General features: G+C 38.3%; 1 protein-coding gene across 1 annotated transcript in view; it reads left to right on the forward strand.

The window, feature by feature from the left end:
- Positions 1-24,667, forward strand: part of MYCBP2 (MYC binding protein 2) — a 246,847-nt gene that overhangs the window by 117,821 nt on the left and 104,359 nt on the right. The window contains 15 exon segments of the mRNA XM_064173772.1: positions 162-296; positions 374-457; positions 1,767-1,863; positions 4,209-4,401; positions 5,004-5,278; positions 6,234-6,455; positions 8,066-8,257; positions 9,225-9,431; positions 10,136-10,267; positions 10,809-10,987; positions 13,765-13,907; positions 19,030-19,130; positions 20,301-20,519; positions 22,548-22,773; positions 23,105-23,223. Coding sequence (XP_064029842.1) covers positions 162-296; positions 374-457; positions 1,767-1,863; positions 4,209-4,401; positions 5,004-5,278; positions 6,234-6,455; positions 8,066-8,257; positions 9,225-9,431; positions 10,136-10,267; positions 10,809-10,987; positions 13,765-13,907; positions 19,030-19,130; positions 20,301-20,519; positions 22,548-22,773; positions 23,105-23,223 — 2,524 coding nt within the window.

Consider the following 24,667-nt stretch of genomic DNA (forward strand, 5'->3'; position numbering starts at 1 on the left):
ATTTTTCAACTAAATATTACTACATTTTGAGCGTGAATACTTAAAACGAATATGTTAATTCCTTTAATTTTCAATTTGCTTTTATAAGCAGAGATTAATTTGTTAAAGGTTGATCTGAAAACTCATTCACATATACCTTTTTCAAAATTTGCTTCTCCCAGAGAGAAGTATGCAATGATGTTTGATGAACCAGTACTCCTGCAAGCTGGTTGGTGGTATGTAGCCTGGGCAAGAGTGTCAGGACCTAGCAGTGATTGTGGATCACATGGACAGGCCTCTATTACTACAGATGATGGGTATGTTTTTTCTTTTTTTTATGCAAAAGAAGAGATCTAATGTTACTTGAATAATAATTGTATTATTTCTTTTTCAGTGTTGTATTTCAGTTTAAAAGTTCCAAGAAATCAAATAATGGTACAGATGTTAATGCAGGTCAGATCCCACAGTTACTATACAGGTAATACTTTAGCTTCTAGTTAGAACAATTTATTGACATAATTCTTACGTGAACAAGGCTTCTGTTTAAGAAATATGTTTTATGGAATTATTATTGTATTTAGCTAAGCAATATCTGAACAATTTAGGGGAAACTTTGTGTCTTTGAGGTAAGTAATACATTTGTTATACCAACAGTTATCTTTGCAATATTTCTTGCTGTCATTCTTCATATATTATGTTCAGAGAATTTAGTTCTAGAAATCTTCATGGTTTCATTTAACATGCTGTTTGTGGATTTTGGTTTTTGGTTTTTTTTCTAGTTAGGAAATACTCAGTTGAGTCGGCCTCAGATGATCTTAATGAAAAAAAAAGAAAGATAAAAGCTACAACAAAAACACAAACACAACAAAACAGAAACCACCCAACCAATGAACCAACAACGACAAAAAAAACCCAACAACAACCAAACAAACCAGAAAACAAAACCCCCCAAAATTTTGTTTTACAAGAAGTTGCTATCTATAGCTACCTGAAGGGAGGCTGTAGCCAGGTGGGGACTGGTCTCTTCTTGCACACAATTTTATAGAGTGCCCTTCCCTCTTCCCCCTTCTTTCCCAAAAGAAAGGAATTAGAATGTAGAGAGAGGAAAAGGTAAAGCACACCCAAATAAATAATCTCACTCTGATTTGGAAGTTAAAAAAGAAGAAAAGTTTAACAATAAATTAAAAAGGTATCTGAGGTAGGGAATTTACAAAGGTTTAGGGAAGGGGAAAAAAAAACAAAATGCAAAATGTGTAAATCCAACCAGATTTTGCTGGTAATGGGTTTGTCCACCTCGTGGGTGATGGCCACATGGTTAGAACAAAGAGAACCAGGAACAGGATGGTGATGCTGGTAATCAGGGAGGCAGGGAGCTCAGAGTGATAGAGAACAGGAAGTCCCCTGCTTTTATGGATCTTCGGACAGGAAAGGGGAAGTGGGCTAACCATCACCTGGTGGTGTTCAGACCCACCCCTGGAGAGGGGTCAAGACCACCTAGGGTCAGGTTCAAGGTCACTCCCCCTGGAGGGTTAACTCTGTACAGCAATAAATACTTGTAATAATTTCGTATGTAACTACATCTTGACTTTATCGTCAATTGTTGCAATACTGCCAGTAGGTAGGATTACTGGACTAGAAGGATTAGGAACTAGAGGAAGTTAGACTGAAATGGAATATATTTTTTTATAATTGTCTTAAACTTTTCTTCAACTTGCATAATCACTCAATTAAAATTGCTAAAAGGAAAAGATGCAGATTTCAAGTCAGCTCTTTTATTGTTCTTCCAGACTGCCAACAAGTGATGGCAGTGCATCCAAAGGAAAACAGCAGACCAGTGAACCTGTGCACATTCTGAAGAGATCTTTTGCCAGAACTGTCTCAGTGGTGAGTATTGCCAAGAATCTTCTGTTTCTAAAGTTCATCCATACTTTGGAAACTAAAAAGTACACAAGGAAATAGCTAGTAATTTTTTTCTTTCTACTTCATCAAGCGGATGTTAGGTAGGCTGATATGTGAAACATTTTATTTTTCAATTTTTTCTGAAGATTTCACATGTAAGCTAAGTTTAGCTAAGCTAAGCTTGGTTTTGACTTGAGGGTAAGAGCCTAGAAATGCATTTGATTACAAGGGTGAGGTACTGAGTTTTGCGTTTTTGGGGGGGAATGTGAGGTTGAGTTCATACTTACTGTTTGCATTCAATGTACAAGCTTTACTCCTTGCCAAAAAATTAATCTTAGATGGCCTTCTAGATTTTTGGGAAAGTTTTACTATATGGACTGTTTCATGACTTCTAAATTACTGTCATGAAGTAGACACTGTTGAGATTCATCTTCATTTTGGATGCATTCCAGTATACATTGAGGGTCAGAGAGCATTTAATTAAACTTTGTATTAAGGAGTATTAACAGCCACTATGAATTCCCACAGTTAATAGAAGACAGTCTGCAGTTCTTCACATTCAAGGAAGTTAGCCAGATCTTACAGAATACGTCATTAAGTTGAAATGCAGTATTATCGTACAGGATAAGGCAAATTCAATCTTTGTGTTTTTTGAAGTAGTCTCTTCCTTTTATTCTATGAACAAAGATTATTTTATTTTCAGTTATGCCCTGGTTTATATTTTGTATTGCGTGTATTGGTTTAACCAGGACATTGTATTAACACATACTGTCAGTATTCTTAACTTACATCAGAGTTGCTGCCTCCATATGGATACTTGTAGTACAGTTTTCTTAACCAGCTTTGTTTCTTTCAGTTGTGTATTCTCAGTTTCTTCAGTATTCTGTCATGATCAGGCTGATCGTCTCTTCATATATCTTCTAGAAATCTATCTACACCATTTGCATTTTTAGTAATCTTGTTGTTGGCATATTAGCTACTTATATGCTTGGTTAGCAATATTTGCATTGAGCTATGAACACCCATGATATATTTTCCCTCTTCATTATGTTGCTGCTAGTTTTGTCACCATAGATCTGAACTGGGATAAAAGTTTTGGCTTTCTGCAGCATTAGCATTTTGTAATTAACTTTGAAAAGTGAGCCTGATCATTGCAGTTTGAAGCAATATTAGATGCTTCTAGTTTGCCTTTTGAGGTGCAGCTTTATAGAACTATCAACCACGCTTATGAATAGAAACAAGGTTTTGGACAAACAGAAGTTTTTTAACACTCAAATTTCTTTTTGGACTCACGTACTTCTGTTGAAATTTCAAGTACTGTAAACGTGATACAGTTTCCATGATTTTGCAGATCAGAACTGTTCAAAAAGAAAGCAAAGACAGTTCTGATAACATTTTACTCTTACGATGAGAATATGTTTTGTATTACACTATTCATATCCAGATGAAGCAAATAAAATTTACAGGTGAGTTCAATTACTAGTTCTTAAATAACTGAGAGACTTCCACACACAAAATACTACAACATATAAACTGCTTTTAGCATATTGCAGTGAAGTGTTTCCTATGTTCTCAGTGTTCTTTTTTCCTTCTGTGATGGTTTCGGAATTACCTGCTCCCCCACACTTATGAAATCACCCAGACTAGACTCAGCTGGAATTAAGGAACGAAGCTATTTTTACAGCTTAGCACAATTTACAAGCATATATATATACACACAAATATTTACAGTTATATACAAGTTAAAAGTAGTACAGAAAAAATACCCCTCCCAAAACAATCAGATTGCCAGGAGGGGCTCCCAAGCCAAACCTTCTCCCTACTCCTCCTTTCAGCAATAACTGGATCAACCCATGTATAGCTCATGTGATAAATCTAGAGATCTGAGGTGAGATGTCAAAAAGACAACAGGGAGATTAGTGGGAAAAAATGGTTAGGTTGGATTAAAGAGTTAAGGCAGAGACAACCACAGAGACCAGACTGACAGAAAGAAGGAACAGAACTCAGAGCTGAGAAGTGTCTTACCTGTATATTGACTAGTTGCGTTTCTCATCAGAAGGATGGGGATATAGGATACTGTTGTTTTTTTTTTTTTCTTCTCACAGCTGATTTCATTTCTCTCAGTAAAATACTTCAGTTAGCTTCAAACCAACACACTTTCTCAAGCAAACAGGATTTATATGTTTTGTGAAAGATGTGTATAGACAAATATTTTTTCATAGTAAACATGGATGTAGATGCTATTTGCTTTTCACCTTATATTGATGCAGGAATGTCACTTCATTTTTAATGTAAAATCTGTCTTCTGTGTCCTTCATACTCCGAAACAGGAATGCTTTGAGTCTTTGTTGAGCATTCTTCACTGGAGCTGGACAACATTGGTGCTGGGAGTTGAAGAGCTTCGTGGGCTTAAGGGGTTCCAATACACTGCTACTCTTTTGGATTTGGAAAGGTTGCGTTTTGTGGGCACTTGCTGCCTGAGGTTGCTGAGGGTCTACACCTGTGAAATATATCCTATATCAGGTATTGCTCTTAAATCACTTGTTTCATATTTACCAACAAATAGTAATCTACAGAATATTAAACTTTTGATCTAATTATTCACATTGGATATGCTGTAAAATGAAACTGCTTATACAGATGGTTTTATTGGAGCAATTTAGAGACTTGCTGTCAGCAACTGGACATGCACAAATATCTGCATAACCACATATCCAGCACTATGCTTACACTGTAATTTGTGTGTGTTTTAGAGTTACTTTCTTGTTCAGCTGACAGTTCAGTTCTTTCAGACTACTTGTGTATTCTCTTTTTTCCGTTTCTGTGTAAAGTAGATGCTTTAGTGTTGAGCACAATTTAAATTTGAAAGACAGTATCTCTTCTTCATGCCTCTGGTTTAACAACACTTGTATTAAAATGCAGCATGTATTATGAAAGAGTGGAAAATTGGAAGTTCTTGGTGTTCAGGCTTCTTTGATGTAGTTTAGTAGCCTTCAGTTCTGTAAATGTAAATTCATCAATGCTGCTAAATTCTGATTGTTTTGTGCGCATGTAAAATGTACATTTTAATATGAAGATATGTCATTTATTGTACATTCAACGCTCCTCTTTGTGTAACCTTATAGCAACAGCTAAGGCAGTTGTAGAAGAAACAAGCAAGCTAGCAGATTGCATTGGAAAAACTAGGACCTTGCTGAGAAAAATTTTGTCTGAAGGAGTTGATCATTGCGTGGTGAAGTTGGACAACGATCCACAAGGATACCTCAGTCAGCCTCTCAGTCTTTTAGAAGCTGTCCTTCAGGAATGCCATAATACATTCACAGCTTGCTTTCATTCATTTTATCCAACACCATCTCTCCAGTGGGCATGTCTTTGTGACTTGCTGAATTGTTTGGACCAGGTATGTTGAAATGAAACATGTAGATATTGTGACATGGCTTGCCCTTTTTACTCTAGGAGAAGCCAAGTTGTATTTAAAACCTTTATTCTTTTTTTTGTGTTTATCCTGGTTTGTGACTTTAATTCTACCATGTTTTGGTTTTTCCAAAGAATGTGTCTTTGGCGTGGTTGGTTTGGTTTTATTGTTTGGTTTTGTTGTCTTAGTTTTTTGTTGTTTTGTTTTTTTTTTAACTGTGTCCACATAGAGCAAGAGCCTTGGAACTTCTGCTTCCCTTAGCAATCAGATTCTTTCAGGGAGAGTTAAGAACATTTATGATGCTGATAACTCAGTACCTGATTTTTCAGTATTGAGACTATACCTTATATGTGATGTATGTTGCTTAGAAGCATGCATGGGGCATTTTTCATACTCAGCACTAATGCTGAAGTAATTTCTGGTGCAATAGTTCCAGCAAAGTATGTGGGAAGTTGCCAGTAGTCAATAATGTTCTTCTAAGAGTCTTGCTTCTTGTGGGCAAGTATCCCACAAATAAATAGTGTAGCTGATTGCTTGTATTGATTACACTGAGTTGTAGACAAATCTTTTCTTCTCATGAAAATTCATTGGCATGTAAAAATTCAAGGAATAAGCAGTTCTTATATATTAGAATATTATTCTAATTAAATTGTTTCATTATCTTAAGAGCTTTGTCTTCAAATGTTACCGTAATATCAAAAGAAATTTTAAATGAGTTTGTTATTTTAAAACATGTCAATGAACAAATTTTAATTATTCCAATTTGGAAGAACTAAATGGAAGCTCATAAGAGAACATAATGTAAACTAACAAGTCTTTCTCCAAGTTTTTTTTTTTCATGATTAAATGAAAACTGGAGAGTTCTTTTCCAAAATAGCTCTTCCATCATGTACTTTGAATGCAACAATCCTGTTCTATTACTTCCTTTTTATATTTTTAGGACATCCAGGAAGCAAACTTCAAAACCTCCAGCAGCCGACTTCTTGCTGCTGTTATGTCTGCTCTCTGCCATACTTCAGTGAAGCTGACTTCTATCTTTCCAATTGCTTATGATGGAGAGGCATTGCTGCGATCAATGGTTAAACAAGTCAGCACTGAGAATGACTCTGCTCTGGCCCATCGTTTTCCTCTTTTAGTTGCACACATGGAAAAACTTAGTCAGGTTAGGATATGTTCTAAAAATCTCACAATTCAGCTTTTCAGTTTTGTAAGTTGACGTTTTAGCTTTACAGAGGTGTAGCTGAACATGCCTGTTTTCTTTCTCAGGGCTTTTTTTCAGAAACTTACTGGTTTATCCAGTTTTTGTCTTTCTATCTGAAATACTGAAATTATTTCTTGCTTGGACAATATCGGAGAAAAATATGCTCTTTATTTTGGAATATTATATTGATAAAAATATTGTTTGCCATTGTCTTCTGTTGCATAGTTCTTTATGCAACAGTTTTTCAGCTTTTTTACGTGATTATAACAATGAACATTTGGATAGATTTAGTGTTTTGTGGAAGGATCAACACAGCTTTGATAATTTAAAAAAATCTTGTCTTAAACTGGAGTTCTTAAAGGGGTCAGCAAGCAGGTGGACAAAGGAAGCCCATTCCATATAGATCTATCAAAGGTTATTAAACGATTTCTTAATCGAGGATTTCCAAATGCTGTATTTTTGTAGTTGTATTATTGCATAACAGATTAACAGGAGTGAAAAGGGTAAAGATAATAGTCAAAGGTAGGAGACTAATGAATGATATTACTGAATTATAGGAATACTGAATAGGTTTCTTCACTTCCAAAGACAGGAGGGGTGAGATCTTAAAAAATTATGACTGATGCCTTAAAACCAAAAGTTATAGGCAATGAGACTTCAAAACGATGTAAGTTCAAAAGCTTGCTATTCTTCATAAAATGCACCGTTATGCTGTGGAGTGTATCCTGGGGACTATTGTTATGCTAGATATTTTCACATACTTAGCACCTGCTCAATTTAATGAAGGAAAAAAAGTCACCAAAACCTATTAAATGTAAGGATAATATTTCTGTGTTGAGTACAGCTGCCTCTTAACTGCTAATGACAGAGTTCTGTGCAGATATCTCTGAAGATTTTCTTAACCAGGTTATTTTCCCTCTCTGTTCACTACCTGAATATTTTTGACAGGCAAAGTGGTGAGAAGGACAAACTTTTTCATAAGTAGAGCCAATTTTAATTTTCTTCATAGGGAATTGCTTCGAGCATGGTAACTATTTTGAAAAACAGACATCCCTGCTGGGTAAAAGACACCTACCTTAGATACCTAAGCTAAAATTTGTTTTGTGATCTTCATTCACTAAAGACAACCATTTTTATAAGCATCTCACCACTGGGTGTATTTTACGTTTTTGCATAGAAGAGTCTTTTTACTAACATCAAAGCTGAGTCTTCTGAATTCCCTTTTAGACAGTGGGGTAGACACTGGTCTAAAAAGTTCCATAGGCAGCTATTGACGTGTGGCATTCTAATGTGTTTTTATAGGTAGTACAGCAAGAAGGATTATAACGAAAAGCATCTCTTGAGGAGGACACATGCATATTTTGATGCCACATCACACTGGAAATTTAAGAATATTAATCAGTAATTTTACAAAGGAATGCCTACTGTGGTAGCTTGGAGATTTTTTTTTGTTTACTTTTTTTTATCCTCTAGACATTTCTTATTTTTAAGTAATGGATTTTTCAATTATTCAGTGCTTATAATATGTGAAAATCAGTGTGTCACTTGCCATTTTTCTCTTCGTAATGCAGAGTGAAGAAAATGTTTCAGGGCTGACAAGCTTTCGGGAGGTGCTGGAGAAGATGTTGGTCATTGTTGTTTTACCAGTACGGAACAGCCTTCGACGAGAAAATGAACTCTTCTCTTCACATCTGGTTTCTAATACCTGTGGGTTGCTTGCTAGTATTGTGAGTGAGCTTACAGCATCAGCATTAGGATCTGAGGTAAACCTTCTATAAAATCATTACTAGGAATCAGGAGGTGTAGGTGTGCAGATCTTTCACATGTTCTTAAGTTCTCAGTAGCTTTTAGATATTTCACATAGATTTAAAAGCATGTTTTCAGTGTATCAGGGAGTACTCTTGATAATTAGCTGCTTCATTACAGATGCAGAGTACTGCAGTTTTCCAAATAGCGATTTTAATGCTTTTCTTGTTGTATACATGTCTCTGCGCATATACTCTTAAAATGTATTTGCCCATTGCTCACTGGAGACAGTGCCACATACCTAAGTGTCCTGGTCTCGTGAGTGCCTCATGGTGTTTGAATCTTGTCTTCTCTTGATTATGGGTCAGAGTTTGTGCTTTGTTTCTGCATTGTCTTCCTTGTTTATGCTCAAGATATGATCAAGATGCTATATCTTTCTTTATATAGTCAATATTGTATAAGTATTGCATTTGTCTGTATTATTAGACTTTTTCCAGTTTATTTGCTTTGTGTTCAAATTTGGGAATAGTACTGAGTTCATGCAGATATTCATTATCACACAGAAGTTCCAGGACCAGGCTTTTGATAACATCTTGGTTAAAGATGTTTCTACTATAAAGTTATAGTATGTCCTCTCTTCATCTTCACCTTACCTAGGGTAGGAATACCCAACTTCTTACAAAGCAGTTAAGATATATTTTGTACTTACTCGTCATAGAAAATAAATATTTAATAGTTGAGGGGGGGAAGAAATCCGAGGAATTTGGATTCCTAATTAATAATTAACTATTAATTACTCTTTTTTTTCTTTTTATCTATATTGAATAGAAGGCCTAATAATGGCATATTCCTTGTTTTATCAGTTGATTTTTTTAATTTCCCTGTTTGAAAATCCGACAATTTAAGTCAGTTACCTTCACTTTTTTAAATTTGTCTGGCTTTGAGCAGTTAATTTTTCTGGTGCTTGTATTTAATGTTTTACAGGTTGATGGGCTCAACTCTCTCCATTCTGTCAAATCCACTCCAAACCGATTCACTAAAACAAGTCAGGGAAGAAGCTGGAATACTGGGAATGGATCCCCAGATGCAATATGCTTCTCTGTTGACAAACCTGGTGTCATTGTAGTAGGATTTTCTGTTTATGGAGGAGGAGGAATTCATGAGTATGAGTTGGAGGTACTAGTTGATGATGTAAGTACTGCATTTGAGACAATTTGAACAAAAATAGCCTGATTTATTTCATACTGTTTTACAAGGTATGATGTAGTATTTTCATACATTGTATGCTACTAATAAAACAGTACACTACTAGTAGAGTTTTTTTGTTTTGCTTGTAGTGGAGATTTTTTTGTGATATTGCAAACTATACCATATCCGGTAGAGTCGTATCTTGGTTATGGTCTTGAAATGTTACTGCAAATATTATTTGTAATAAAGTGTAGTTGGCTTTTCACGTCCTGGAGCTAAAGGTAAATTACTGCCCATTCCAATTTCTAAGGCAGTAGTGAAATAAAGCAAACCAAGTTAAAACATTTTAAACCAAAAATGGGAGAAAAGGGTAATCTGCCAGCATGGTCAGGCTGTAGCTGCAAATGTCTTAAGTGTTGTTGAAGTACTCCCTTAGAAGAAGCATAAAACTGCTGTGTGTTATTCTAATGAAGAAAAAACTCTTTTCTTTTACATCTAGCTTTTCACCATAGCCAGTGGTTTTATTATCTTCCAAAGTGCAAGCATAGGTTGATATGGAAAATTAGCATCTTTGCTCAGTAAGTTCTTTCTCAGCAGAAAGGCTTTTGTTGACTCTGAACAGGTTTCTTACCATTTTATTTGTAATGCATGGCCTGTGAATGTCAAACATTTACATTATTAAAAGTGACTTTGCTTATTTGAATCAGAGTGATCATACTGGAGATTCAGCTCATTCTCATAGATGGACATCTTTAGAATTGGTTAAAGGAACTTATACCACAGATGATTCTCCCGGTGATATAGCTGAAATCAGAATTGACAAGGTCATTCCACTGAAGGTAAGCAGAAGTGCACATCTGTAGGTATCATATGGCCTCTTTAGGCTGCAAAAGTGAAAAAGTTCAGTGTAAATTGTTTGAGGGTTTTTGTGTACATGTTTACACGTTGTTGACATGTTTGTTTTATGGAGTTGTAGTTACCATCCTGTAACAAGAAAGTTCAAATTCTGGCAGTGGAAGTAAAAAATTAATTATTGTACTGGCATAAGAGGGATTGTAATTTCTTAGTAATTTCAGAATATTCTTTAACATGCAACTTTAGCGTGTGATTTCACAGCTGATTTTCTTGGATACCTGGCCAATCTTCAAATAGTTAGCAGTAATATTTTACTTAAGTGATAGTTCATAGTTTGGGAATTCAGAAGAGCTTTGACTTGTGTTGAATGCTAGATCCTTTTCAGTTAATTAATTTGTAGAGTGCTTTGGAGGTTTTTTCAGACTTCAGTATTAATGTCAAGTAAGAGTTTTCATAATACCCTGAAACCTAACTTATGTGTACTTGTTTTATACTATGTACTATTTTTTGACTCTCCTTTTTAAGGAAAATGTGAAATATGCGGTTCGCCTGAGGAATTACGGAAGCCGGACTGCCAATGGAGATGGAGGAATGACCACAGTTCAGTGTCCAGATGGTGTAACGTTTACATTCAGCACATGTAGTCTGAGCAGTAATGGCACAAACCAAACACGAGGACAGATTCCACAGATTCTTTATTACAGGTTAGTGTGTTTCATGATCCAAAAAAAAGCTAATAAAACCATCATAGTGCTATCATACTCTACCTGGTTTGGAGAAGTAACAGAAATAAATACATCTGGAGTGTGTTCAAGGAAGGAGCTATGTGTTCCTCTGCTGTAGTTGCAGACTTCATTTATTCAGTGAAAACAATTTTCTGGGACACTCTTTGTGCCTCTTCCCAGTCTTGTTTTGACTCCTGGGTTGCTGTTTTGTTGTTGCTTTTTTGTTTGGATGTTTTTTTTTTTAATTTGGACCTTTAAGAAAGTCCACTGTCTGCTACTTTAAAGGAGTAGTATGGGGAACTGGTAAGATGCACTGTTTCAGTCTGTAACCTAAGAGATTTTGAGAGCCTTCTTGTATTCAGGCCCTTTCCCTACTGCCAGAAAGAATTGAACCATGTAATGATGCAAAGGAGAGAGTGAAATGTCTCCTCTCTTACTGTAGAGTTCAAAGGTAATAGAAGAAATTGCAACTATCAGAAGAGAGTCAACTGTAACAGTTTGCTCTCTGGTGATGGTTTGGGTATTACCTGCACCCCCACTCTAATGAAATCAACCAGACTAGACTCAGCTGAACTGGAAATTAACGAATGAAGCTATATTGACAGTTTTGCACAATATAGAGGCATATATACACAAATATATGCACTTATATACAAAAATATACAAGTTAAAAAGTAATACCGAAACACAGCACCCCTCCCAGACACCAGAATTCCCAGGAGGGGCTCCCAAAAACCCTTCAACCTCCTTTCCACCCCTCTTACCTTATCCCAGAGTTTGCCTTAAATGCAAGGTGAGTTTAGAAGAACGGCCAAGGGGAGTTAGAAAGCAGGATTAGTTCACAGACAGCAGGTTAGGGAGAAAAGTGCAGACAGCTAGAGACACACAGCAACTGTGTTGTCTATGTTTGTATTGTTGTTTTTACACCTCTCAGCAAGCCTATGAGTGCAGTAGACATGATCATTGTTTCCTTTTCACAGCCTCTTGTCTAATTTCTCTCACTAAAACAGCCCAGCTAGGCTCAAGATAGCACACTGTTCTGCAGGGAAGCTTATTTTAGTCTGTGAGAAGGGTACTAGGAATTCACTTAGTGTGAAGCTTTTGCAGAAAGCATTGCTTTCATTTTTGAGATGTTTACCCTGATATAAATGAAGACATAATTTTCAGAATGTCAGCACCTGAGTATATGAATTACTACCATTGTTCGTACAGCCAAAAAAAATCACACCTTTTACTCAAATCTCATTTGTTATAAAAGGCTGGTGAATGAAAGATCCAAGTAGTAAAAGGAGAAAGGAATACTATCTTTGATATTTACTTACGTATAAGATGTACTTACCTAATAAAATATGAAGAGTATAAAATAAGGAATGCTACATGTATTTTGGACTAAAATTCACAAGAATATGCTACTCTTGAAGCCTTAAAGGAGCTAAAATACAATGAAATAAAGTGCCAGCAGAGACATTATAATAATATACTTGAAGTGCAGAATAGTTCTAAAGCCTTTTAAAACACAAAATTGAAATAGATTGTGCTCAAAGATCCCTCTTGTCAGTAATAACAGTAATTGCTTATCAAAGAATGGGATTAGGGTCGTGCACATACTGATTTCATATCCTGAAATTGAGCATATCTGTGTTTATAAAATTCCTCCAGCATCTGGAGGAAGTTTATTATGAAGACTCATATAAGAAGGAAGAAAGAAAACAAGGAAAGCGTTTGTTCTCCTTCCTAGAATTATGTGTTTATATAAGCAAAAGTGGAAACAGAACTGAAATAACTGTTTCTTGGATTTTAGAAAAGCAAAGGACATAAAATTTCAGTAAATAGAATCTTGAAGGCATTTTAATTCATACCAAAGTGCTGTCTTCCTATCAGAGCAATACAGGCTTTTTTTTTGTTTCAACAGTGATAAAATTCCAATAAGCTTTTAATGCACCACAATGGCACAACTTGAACTGTTACAGAATAAATTAATGCTTCATTTGGGAATTTTTCAAGCTGCTGCATGCACTCACAGTGTCTTTGAAATGTGCTCAGGCAATAGAAACTTCAGTGTTATCTGATTGATGACTGTGGCCTTAGTCAGTTTGAAGATTCCCAGTTTGAAACATAGTAATTTGAGGTTTTGATCTGTCAGTAAAGCAACAAAGATTCAGTCAAATATAAGCTTGTAAAATTCACACTTAATTTTGTTTGAAGTGCACTCAAATACAAGTGCAAATGCTGAGAAAGGCCATGCCAAAAAAAGTGTGTTAGTGCACCGCTGATAAAGGCAGAAATTATTTGGAAGGATTTGTGGAAAAGTAGCCAGCCAGGAATTGCATACACTCTCTCACTAGTAAATGCTAACTACAAAGGATTGAGGCTGTCAAGAAAACTAGAGTTCTAGGACACGCACACACACACAGAGAAAAATCTTTACATAATGGTGGTTAATTTAAATCATGGAAAGTGTAGGTAGCCTTGGAAGAGCTTAGCAGTTAATATGTTTCTGTGGTTTGAAAATCATCTAACCAAAAGAAACATTATAGAAAAATACTTTTCATATTTTCTGCCATATAAAATTAAATTACTACAAAGGGCTAAGACTAAGGTATTGTTTCCAAAATACTCTGTGGGTTTTTTTTATTGATTCCTTCACTACTTTGTCATAAATTGTTTTACTTATTCTATGTTAAAATACAATCAGTCATGTCTGTTCATATAATTTTGTATTTTGTGAACTTACTTCAATTTAATCCACAATCCAGGAGTGAGTATGATGGAGATCTGCAATCCCAGCTTTTGAACAAAGCTAATGAAGAAGATAAAAATTGTAGCAGGGCTCTTTCTGTTGTGAGTGCTGTTGTGCGGGCAGCCAAAGATCTGTTGCACAGAGCTCTTGCTGTTGATGGTAAGGCTTTTAAATGTTGACTTTCAAAATTTATATTTCAGAGTCCTTTTGATAGGAAGAGTTAATAGCAGAATATTAGTGATACAAGCCTGTGATAGTTCTCTTTTGCTTTACAAAAAAATATTTTTCTGTCCTTTCGTTCCTGTTGGTAACAAACTGTGAGTAACTTTTTAAGTCATTCAGTTGCACTTGAGATACACAGATTTACCTTGTGTAAATTTGTTCACCAATTTAGCAAGTAACTCTCGCCTGGTTCGGCGAGAGAGCAGTACCGAGGCTAGCTCAGCTGGAACGCGCTTTCTCGAAGCTTTTTTTTCTCCACTTTGCGGCTCTCTCAATCGGGCAAGCCCAGAAGGCGGGCAGCGAAGCGGCAGGCGCGGTAAGCTGCGTGGTGTTAAGTGCTCGCTCGAAGGTGAGGCAGAGGGGGCGGTGCCTGGCGAGCGGGTGATTTAAACGAGGAGCGGCAGTGGCGACGCCAGAGCCTGGTTCGGCGAGAGAGCAGCCTGCGGCTGAGCGCAGCGCGCCGGGGAGAAAAGAAAAAAAAAAAAAAAAAAAAAAAAATTCCCCTAACTAGCTACCATCGGACTTCCAAGAAAGCCACATATGGTGAAAACTAGGTCAAAGCTTTACAATACTTGCAAAACTGGGCACCCAAACAGAACCCACCCGTAGGAATGCAGGTGTTCAGGCAACTGGCTGCAAGGAGTGTTGGAGCCTGGCACTCGAAGTCGAGGGAGACAGAGGCATTGGCTGCATTAGGTGTGAGCAGATTAATAGTCTGTTTAACCTAGTGGCTGAACTCAAAGGTGAAGTGGAACAGCTTAAGGCTGAAAGGGAATGTGAAAGAGAGCTGGACCTACAGCACCATGCTCTGCAGTCCCCCTTACCAGAGGGAGATAAACCAAATAACAACGGATAATGGATCCAGGTACCTGCCAGAAGGGGCAAGGTTAAACCCTTCCAGCCACCCTCACATCCTCAGCTGCCCTTACACAACAGATATAGGGCACTAGAGGTTGAGGGTGAGGTGGTTTTATTGGAGGAGGCAGAAGCATCACCGGCTGGGATGGCAACTGAAACAAATCAGTTGCCTCCTCATGTCAGAACTGGTATCCATAAGAAAAAGAGGAGGGTAATTGTTATTGGTGATTCCCTTCTGAAGGGAGCAGAGGGCCCCATATGCTGGCCAGACCCCTTCCACAGGGAGGTCTGCTGCCTCCCTGGGGCCCAGGTCAGGGATGTTACTAGGAGGCTGCCTACTGTAGTGAAGCTCTCTGATTACTATCCCTTATTAGTTACACAGGCAGGAAATTATGAGGTTGATAACAGAGGGCTAAAAGTATCAAAAGGTACTTTAAGGCACTGGGAAAAGCAGTTGAGGGAGCAGGGGCACAGGTAGTCATTTCATCTTTACCCTTAGTCACAGGTTGGAATGCAGAGAGGAATAGGAAAGCGCATTTGATTAACAAGTGGCTCAGAGACTGGTGCCTCCAACAAAACTTAGGATTCTTTGATCTTGGGGAACTTCGTGTTGCCACAGGTCTGCAAGCAACAAATGGGATACAACTGACAAAGAGAGGGAGAAGGACCCTGGCATGTGAGCTGGCTGGGCTTGTTGAGAGGGCTTTAAACTAGAGTGGAAGAGGGAGGGGGTTAAACATGATAGCACTAGAGATAAGCCAAAGGAACTTGAGGATGGTAGGCTAGAGATAGGGGTAAAAGCAGCAGCCCAGCTGAAGTGCATGTACACTAATGCACCAAGTATGCGTAACAAACAAGAGGAGCTGGAAGCTTTGGTGCTGGAGGAAAACTATGATGATGTCGCCATCACTGAAATGTGGTGGGATGACTTGCATGATTGGAGTGCTGTAATCAATGGCTACAGACTCTTCAGAAGAGACAGGCAAGGGAGAAGAGGTGGAGGAGTGGCTCTGTATATTAAGGATGCTCTGGATGTCATGGGGGTAGAAAACAAGGATGATCAAGTTGAGTCTTTATGGGTGAGAATTAAGGGGAAGGCCAACAGGACCGGTATCCTGATTGGAGTCTGTTATAGACCACCCAATCAGGAAGAAGAGGTTGACTTACTACTCTTTAAACAACTGGAGACTGCCTCAAGATCACCTGCCCTTGTTCTGATGGGCGTCTTTAACCTACCAGACATCTGCTGGGACTTTAACGCTGCAGAGAAGAGGCAGTCTGGAAGGTTTCTAGAGTGTGTGAAAGACAACTTCTTATCCCAGCTGTTACGTGAGCCTACCAGGGGGGCAGCCCTGCTTGACCTGCTGCTCACAAATAGAGAGGGCCTGGTAGGGGATGTGGTGGTTGGAGGCTGCCCGGGGTCCAGTGACCATGAAATTATAGAGTTTTCAATATATGGAGAAACCAGGAGGGGCATCAACAGAACTTCCGCACTGGACTTCCGAAGGGCAGACTTCAGCCTATTTAAGGAACTAACTCACAAAGTTCTTTGGGAAAGAGCCCTTGAAAATAAAGGGGTCCAGGAAGGTTGGACCTACTTCAAGAAAGAACTCCTAAAGGCACAGGAGCAGGCTGTGCCACTGACTGGAAGACGAGCTGACGAGGCAGGCAGCCAGACTGGATGGGCAGGGAGCTGCTGAAGGAATTAAAGATTAAAAAGAGAGTATATCGCCTTTGGAAAAGAGGGGAGGTGTCCCAGGAAGAGTTCAAGGAAGTTGCTAGGTCTTGTAGAAAAAAATTAGAGAGGCAGAAGCCCATTTAGAACTTAGGCTGGCCATGGCTGTCAAGGAAAATAAAAAATGTTTCTTTAAATATATGACTGGCAAGAGAAGGGCCAAGGACAACCTCCAGTCCTTATTAGATAGAGAGGGGAATATAGTGACAAAGGATGAGGAAAAGGCAGAGGTGCTTAACACCTTCTTTGCCTCAGTCTTCAATAGTGGGACAGGTTGTCTCCAGGACAACTGGACTCCTGAAGTGGCAGATGGAGTCAGGGATCAGTATAGTCCCCCTCTAATCCATGAGGAAGAATTAAGGGACCTGCTGAGCCACTTGAATCCTCACAAGTCCATGGGAGCAGATGGGATCCATCCTAGGGTGCTGAGAGAGCTGGCAGATGAGGTGGCCAAGCCACTCTCCATCATTTATCAACAGTCCTGGCTCACTGGAGAGGTTCCTGAAGACTGGAAGCCAGCCAATGTGATACCCATCCACAAGAAGGGTCGTAAGGAGGAGCCAGAAAACTACAGACCTGTCAGCCTGACCTCAGTGCCAGGCAAGGTGATGGAACAAGTCATCTTGAGTGCCATCACAAAGCACCTACGGGATGGCCAAGGGACCAGTCTGAGCCAGCATGGGTTTAGGAAGGGCATGTCCTGCCTCACCAACCTAATCTCCTTTTGTGATCAGGTTACCCGCCTGCTGAATGTGGGGAAGGCTGTGGATGTAGTCTACCTGGACTTCAGCAAAGGCTTTGACACTGTCTGCCACAAGAGGCTCCTGGCCAAGCTGGCAGCTCATGGTTTGGACAGATTCACTCTGTGCTGGATCAAGAACTGGCTGGATGGCAGGGCCCAGAGAGTGGTGGTGAATGGTGCCACATGCAGTTGGCAGCCAGTCACTAGTGGTGTTCCCCAAGGATCAGTGCTGGGCCCAGTCCTGTTCAATGTCTTTACTGATGATCTGGACAAGGGGATTGAGTCCAGCATCAGTAAGTTTGCAGATGACACCAAGCTAGGAGCAGGTGTTGATCTGTTGGAAGGTAGGAGAGCCCTGCAGAGGGACGTAGACAGGCTGGACAGATGGGCAGAGGACAGTGGGATGAGATTTAACAAGGCCAAATGCAGAGTTCTGCACTTTGGCCACAACAACCCCAAGCAGCGCTACAGGCTGGGGACAGAGTGGCTGGAAAGCATCCAGGCAGAAAGGAACCTGGGGGTACTGATAGACAGTAGGCTGAAGACAAGCCAGCAGTGTGCCCAGGTGGCCAAGAGAGCCAATGGCATCCTGGCCTGGATCAGGAACAGTGTGGCTAGTAGGACATGGGAGGTTATTCTTCCCCTGTGCTCAGCACTGGTCAGGCCACACCTTGAGTACTGTGTCCACTTCTGGGCTCCTCAATTCAAGAGAGATGTTGAGATGCTGGAAAGTGTCCAGAGAAGGGTGACAAAGCTGGTGAGGGGCCTGGAACACAAACCCTATGAGGAGAGGCTGAGGGAGCTGGGGTTGTTTAGCCTGGAGAAGAGGAGGCTCAGGGGTGACCTCATTGCTGTCTACAACTACCTGAAGGGACATTGTAGCCAGGTGGGGGGTGGCCTCTTCTCCCAGGCAACCAGCAATAGAACAAAGGGACGCAGTCTCAAGTGCTGGGGTAGGTATAGGCTGGATGTTAGGAGGAAGTTCTTCCCAGAGAGAGTGATTTGCCATTGGAATGGACTGCCCAGGGAGGTGGTGGAGACACCGTCCCTGGAGGTGTTGAAGAAAAGCCTGGATGAGGCACTTAGTGCCATGGTCTAGTTGACTGGCTAGGGCTCGGGGATAGGTTGGACTGGCTGATCTTGGAGGTCTCTTCCAACCTGGTTGATTCTATGATTCTATGATTTATTTAAAGCGGCTAAGATTCTTCATTTCCAAAAGAAAGGCAATGATGGGTCAATAACCAAGGTTTTCTTGCATGTTTTGCACAGTGGTAGGAATCTGGAAGACTGGTGAGTGTAAAAGCATTTATAAGCATTTAAACATCCATTTTTGAACAATGTAGACATCAGTGTCTTCAACCATTCTAGTCAAAATGTGCCTATTACGTAGTGCTATAGAAATTGTTTTGGAGGGCTGATTGGCGCTGCTTGTGCTACATTTTATACCACAGAAATTAAGAACACAGCTTCACAAAATGGCAAAGAATGCAATAAAATTAAGCTGTAATTGAAGGAGGATTTTTTTAAAGGCGTGTATTTAATGACTCGTTTACAAGTGAGCTTCAGAAGTTTAGAATTTAACAATGATTATGAAAATAATTTGAAGTAAAAACTACTGTTGAAACTTGAAGTTTCACCCACAAGAAACAAACCAGAAAAGTAAGATGCATTATGAACCATAGTACATTTATCAGTAATACCTCTGTTGGCAATTCTTTGTTTAGCTGAAGACATTCCAGAACTACTCAGCTCTTCAAGTCTGTTTTCAATGCTGCTTCCCCTCATAATAGCCTACATCGGACCAGTAGCAGCAGCTATTCCCAAGGTATGATCTTCAACAGAAATTACTGGAGAAAATTAAGAATGATAAACAAGGAAAATGTTTACTCTGGATAGCTAAACATCTCAATCTCTTTGATTTCATGAATTAGCGGTTCCTGCTTGACAATATGACTAATGACTTCTCCAAGAGTCAGGAATCTAAAAATGTGTCATGTTTTAAAAATTACTTTTTTAAAACTTAAAATGAATACATTATAAAAAAAAAAGTGGCAGGTTTTAACAGCAGGGGACAAAATGGTTATAAGAATCTGCATTTACAACTCATTGTGAATTTGGTAGGATGAAATGCTTTTGGTTTTTTTTACATCACATAAATTCCATTTTTACATTAAATGTACAAAACGATGGTAGCTGTTCATTACTGTTGTTTCTGTCAATTTTAGGGATAGGAAGATGCTAGATGTAAATAAAAGCAATCTTATTTCTCAGCAGCATAGCACTCTTCCATGTGTCTGGTCTGGAACACTCTTGAAGTCTGTTGCTAAATACACAAATATCATTGATATTTAGCTAGTAGACACTATTATCTTCTGTTGCTTGTTCTTTAACTGCAAGATCTCTACTGATTTTTTTTGAAGGGGAAGAAAAGAAGACTGAGTACTTTAAAAACAGCAGAGTCATTTAATTAAAAAGTGTTGAAATTTTAATTACTTTGTTACTATAATGAACCAAGTGCTTTGCTTTAGAAGTGTTCCTCTCCTTTGAAAATGCTGTAAAGAGTAACAGGAAATAATGTAGTACTAAGCACTACACACATTAAAATATGTTGAATATTTGAGAAAAACAGCATTGTTACTAAAGGTATAACGAGACTGTGACTTCAGTATATTACTTGCTTTCTGTTGACTCGTGCTTATTGTGTGTTACTGTTACAGCTTTTTAATAGGTGCTTTAGTGAAGGTATCTTGCAATTGCATACAGATATTTTTTCGTTCAACTTTGGCAAGTGTTCAAGAGGAGTATTAGAAAATGCATCACTACATGAATCTCAAACAGAATAGTGTAGATACAGAATTTTAAAATAACTGAATGAATGGTGGTAGTAATATTCTGAGAATATCCAGAACACCTATTGCAGTGAGAGGTAAGTTTCTAAGTACCATTTTCACCTAGTCATAAGCAGTACTTCATTGTGTGTGGTCTTATGTTACAGGTTGCTGTTGAGGTTTTTGGCCTAGTACAACAGTTACTCCCTTCTGTGGCAGTTCTGAATCAGAAATACACCCCTCCAGCTTTTAACCCAAATCAGTCAACAGACAGTACCACAGGAAACCAACCTGAGCAAGGGCTTTCAGCTTGTACTACCTCCAATCACTATGCTGTTGTAGAAAGTGAGCATCCCTATAAACCTGCCTGTGTTACACACTACAAGGTAAGAACTGTTCTAAGTGCACATGTTGCTTCTTAAAAGCTATTGCCAAGTGTATTTTGGTTTGTCACATTTTGCTGTGTGCAAAATTGTTGCCACAGATGATAATTCATAGTGTTTCCTGTATTGTTTTTGTACTGCTTTCTAGAGAAACCTCTGTATGTCCAACAAGTATAGTGGAATCTAGTGTAGTATTAAGCTCTTCATGCAGGTATCTACTCTAAAGTTCTGGAGTGCTGTGAGCAGTTTTAGTCCTCACTGTACAAAAAAGATAAAGATGTCCAGAGAAGGGCCACAAGAATGATCAGAGGGCTGGAAGACCTGCCATGTGAGGAAAGGCTGAGAACTGGTTTTGTTCAGCCTTGAGAAGAGAAGGCATAGGGGAGACCTTATTATCACATACCAGTACATAAAGGGTGGACTCCGTTTTTATGTGGAGTCAAGTGGAAAAGACAAGGGGTAATGGGTACTCATGGGGAAATTCCAATTGGAATCCGTGTTTTCACCATGAGAACAGTTAGACATTGGAATAATTTCCCAAGAAAAGTAGTGGATTCCCCTGCATTCATCAGTTTGGAGACTCAGCTTGACAAGATGGTGGACCACCTCAATTAAACTCTACACTACCACCTTGAAAGGTTGGACCAGATGATCTTTGGGGTCCCTTCCAACCTGGCATTCTGTGATTTTTGTAAGTCCTTAAATTTGCTCGGTACGGGATTTTTTTACTATCATGCACAGTTTCTTACCTGTAGTTGTACAGATCATAGAGTTGGAAGCCTTAATGTATACATTATCTAATCTCAGACTTGCTTACATAACACTAAAACAATGCTTTTTAAAAATAGCTAGCATCAGTTCTAGTCAAATTAATCTGCATTACGGTGTGTGGATCTCTATGCTGGCTATTAGTGGTCTGCCAATTTAAATTTTTCATTATTTGCTTTCACTTGGACCATCTATATATTAAAACATTGATACATAACATACTATTATAGTTGATTATAAATATTCTGAAGATTTAGCTGTATTAAATTGTTCTAAGCAGGATTCATTCTATTTTACAGGGATGACTACAGCAATAAAATTAGATTTTACTCAGTGGTCAATGGAGAAAGGATGTGTTTTTCTAGTTTAGTAAAGGGCTGAGGCGTAAGTTACATGGCTGTACTTGTTACTGCTTATGAATTTCTGCAACTGTGTGCTATTGTACTGCAGGCCATACTCACAAGTGTGATTCAGCATCTGCATACCTCTCTAGAACTGCACAGAACAGTTACTGAAGGTGTTGAAGTTTGCATTTTAAAAAGTATTTGAGTGTTAAATGTTCATAATAGTCTGTGGTTGTTTTGCTTAATGATCCAGTGGAGACATTTCAAAAACAATCACAAATAATATGAACACAAATGCTTGAGATGGACATGTTTTAATACATGAGTATAATTCAGTGAGTTATGAACCATTTCCAGTATATCAGAATTTGAAAGAATAAATTATGTTGATATTAATATAAAGTATATCAAAATAAGATAGAGAAGAGGAGGCTCAGGGGTGACCTCATTGCTGTCTACAACTACCTGAAGAGACACTGTAGCCAGGTGGGGGGTGGCCTCTTCTCCCAGGCAACCAGCAATAGAACAAGGGGACGCAGTTTCAAGTTGTGCCGGGGTAGGTATAGGCTGGATGTTAGGAGGAAGTTCTTCCCAGAGAGAGTGATTTGCCATTGGAATGGGCTGCCCAGGGAGGTGGTGGAGACACCGTCCCTGGAGGTGTTGAAGAAAAGCCTGGATGAGGCACTTAGTGCCATGGTCTAGTTGACTGGCTAGGGCTGGGTGCTAGGTTGGACTGGCTGATCTTGGAGGTCTCTTCCAACCTGGTTGATTCTATGATTCTATGAACTCTACAGATTTACATAATAGAAACACTTTCACAGCCTAAAGAGCTAAAACAAGGTGAAAATGAAGAAATATATCTTAAGAGAAAAGCTAGCCCCCCAGTCATGCACCTAATTAAGTTACTATTTTGTTTTAGGTAACTTTTCCTGAATGTGTCCGGTGGATAACAATAGAATTTGACACTCAGTGTGGCACTGCTCAATCAGAGGATGTTCTTCGTTTATTAATTCCTGTCAGAATTGCACAGAGTTTAGGATTTGGACCAAAGCATGCCTCTGTTCATGAAAACCTAAATTCATGGATAGAATTGAAAAAATTTTCTGGATCCTCAGGATGGCCTACCATGGTATTAGTATTGCCAGGTAATAGATACTGCAGTAATTTCTAGCAATGTGAATTATTGAAGTAATGAAAAAGTTTGACTTTTTCTATGAAATCATCTTGGAAAACAAAGTTGAAAAGATGTGTTCATATAAGTTGGCAATAGTTCATTATGAACCGTTGGCTGTAGCTACGTTAATTATGCTTATATTTGGTTTCTTGTCTGAAATATTGACATGCATGTTAACATTTTTTTTTCTTCACATGTTATATATAAAGCTTGGGTTTGAGATATGCTTATATAGAAGAAGCATACAAAAGAGGATAAACAGTACTTAAAAAAAATTACTTTGTCCTTTTACTTCCTATAAGGAAATGAAGCTCTTTTTTCTCTGGAGACTGCGTCTGACTATGTGAAAGATGAAAAGGCTTGTTTTTATGGTTTCAAATCCTATGCAATTGGATACGAATTTAGTCCAGGTTCTGAGGAGGTAAGGAAAAAGAAGTGTCTACAATTTCTTCACCTATTAATTCACTCTTTTCTTTTTCTCTTTTTTTTAAGTCTTTGTATTTCCATTCTTACTAAATAGCATTAGCAAAATGTTTTTAAATTTCTTTGGTATAAGTTGTTTGGTTTTTTCGGTTTTTTTTGTTACAGATGATATTTAGCTGGACTGCTTTGATCTGTATATTTCTGGAATGGCTTTTTTTTAAGTTTGTTACTTCTAGTAAATGTGGCAGTCTGCACATTCACAGCATGATTTAATCTAGTGTGTTTAATGAGATATGAAATTTCCTAGAATGCTGACCAGGTCTTTCATCCAAAATCCAAAGGCCTGGGTCTTTCAGATTTGTAATTCTTTGTATTTTACTGTCACTGCCAATTATGGAATGACAAACTTTTAATGTTTTTCCAGTGTTTACTCATACTAAGTCCCTGGAAATGCCACAGTCATTTAGGGTGAGATTTTGTGCGCTGGTCACTTCATCTTACCTTTAAGCGCACCACTTATTTTCACCATTGTTTCTTTATTGAAAAGTGAAGATAACATTTCTCTGTATCCTTGGGCCAGTGCTTTATTTTTGCTTATTTTGAGAGATTACTGAAAACACTTAATATACTTTATAGTAATTACAGAAAAATAGCCCTTTCCTTCTTTGAGAGTCTTTGGTCCCATTGCTTCACTTAAGAGGTGAATCTTTCAAAAGTATTTACAAATGCTCTTAACACTCAGCATTAAAATATTCTAACCAATATGTTAACTGTCATTTAAAGAAAAGTTGCAAGTAATTGTGTTCAAATGTACTTTTTAATAGCCTAAACACTCCCAATTTAAAGCCCTATAAATAAAAATAAAACTTTTACAGTATGTACATATACCTTGCATCTTGGGACTAAAATCTCCATGACTAAATTAAGTAGTTGAACAAAGACAGTGCAAGGTTCTTGTAGGAGTTTTATGATCACAATTTCTGAAATGGACACTGGTGACTGTGTGTTTCCTCTACTTTAATAGAACTATCATTAAGACCTAATTCAAGTCCGTTAATATATCTGATTATTTTGTAATTTCAAAGCACAAACTTCATCTGGTACTGTTGGCAAAATACAGTATATTGAATGGCATTCTTTTGTTAGGGAGGTCTCTGCAAAAACTGGAAGATACCACTGAGTGTGAGCAAGTGCATTAAGAGATTGAGAGTAGCTGAATTTTTAAACTTTGTTTAAATTGAAGATTTTGAAAAAAAAATACAGATTTACAGATTAAAATGGAAGACTTTTGCTGGTCACTGTTAAAGCTACAAAGTATGTGCAAAAGCTACCTTCAAAAAGGATGTTCACACAGTAGGGAACTGTCATGTCCAGACCTTTCTATTTCAGAAGCTGCTGTTATGAGTCCTAAATGTGCAGTTTATTGATGCATTCATTCGAAA

This window comes from Pogoniulus pusillus, chromosome 3 (assembly GCF_015220805.1).
Source record: "Pogoniulus pusillus isolate bPogPus1 chromosome 3, bPogPus1.pri, whole genome shotgun sequence".
Classification (NCBI taxonomy): Eukaryota; Metazoa; Chordata; class Aves; order Piciformes; family Lybiidae; genus Pogoniulus; species Pogoniulus pusillus.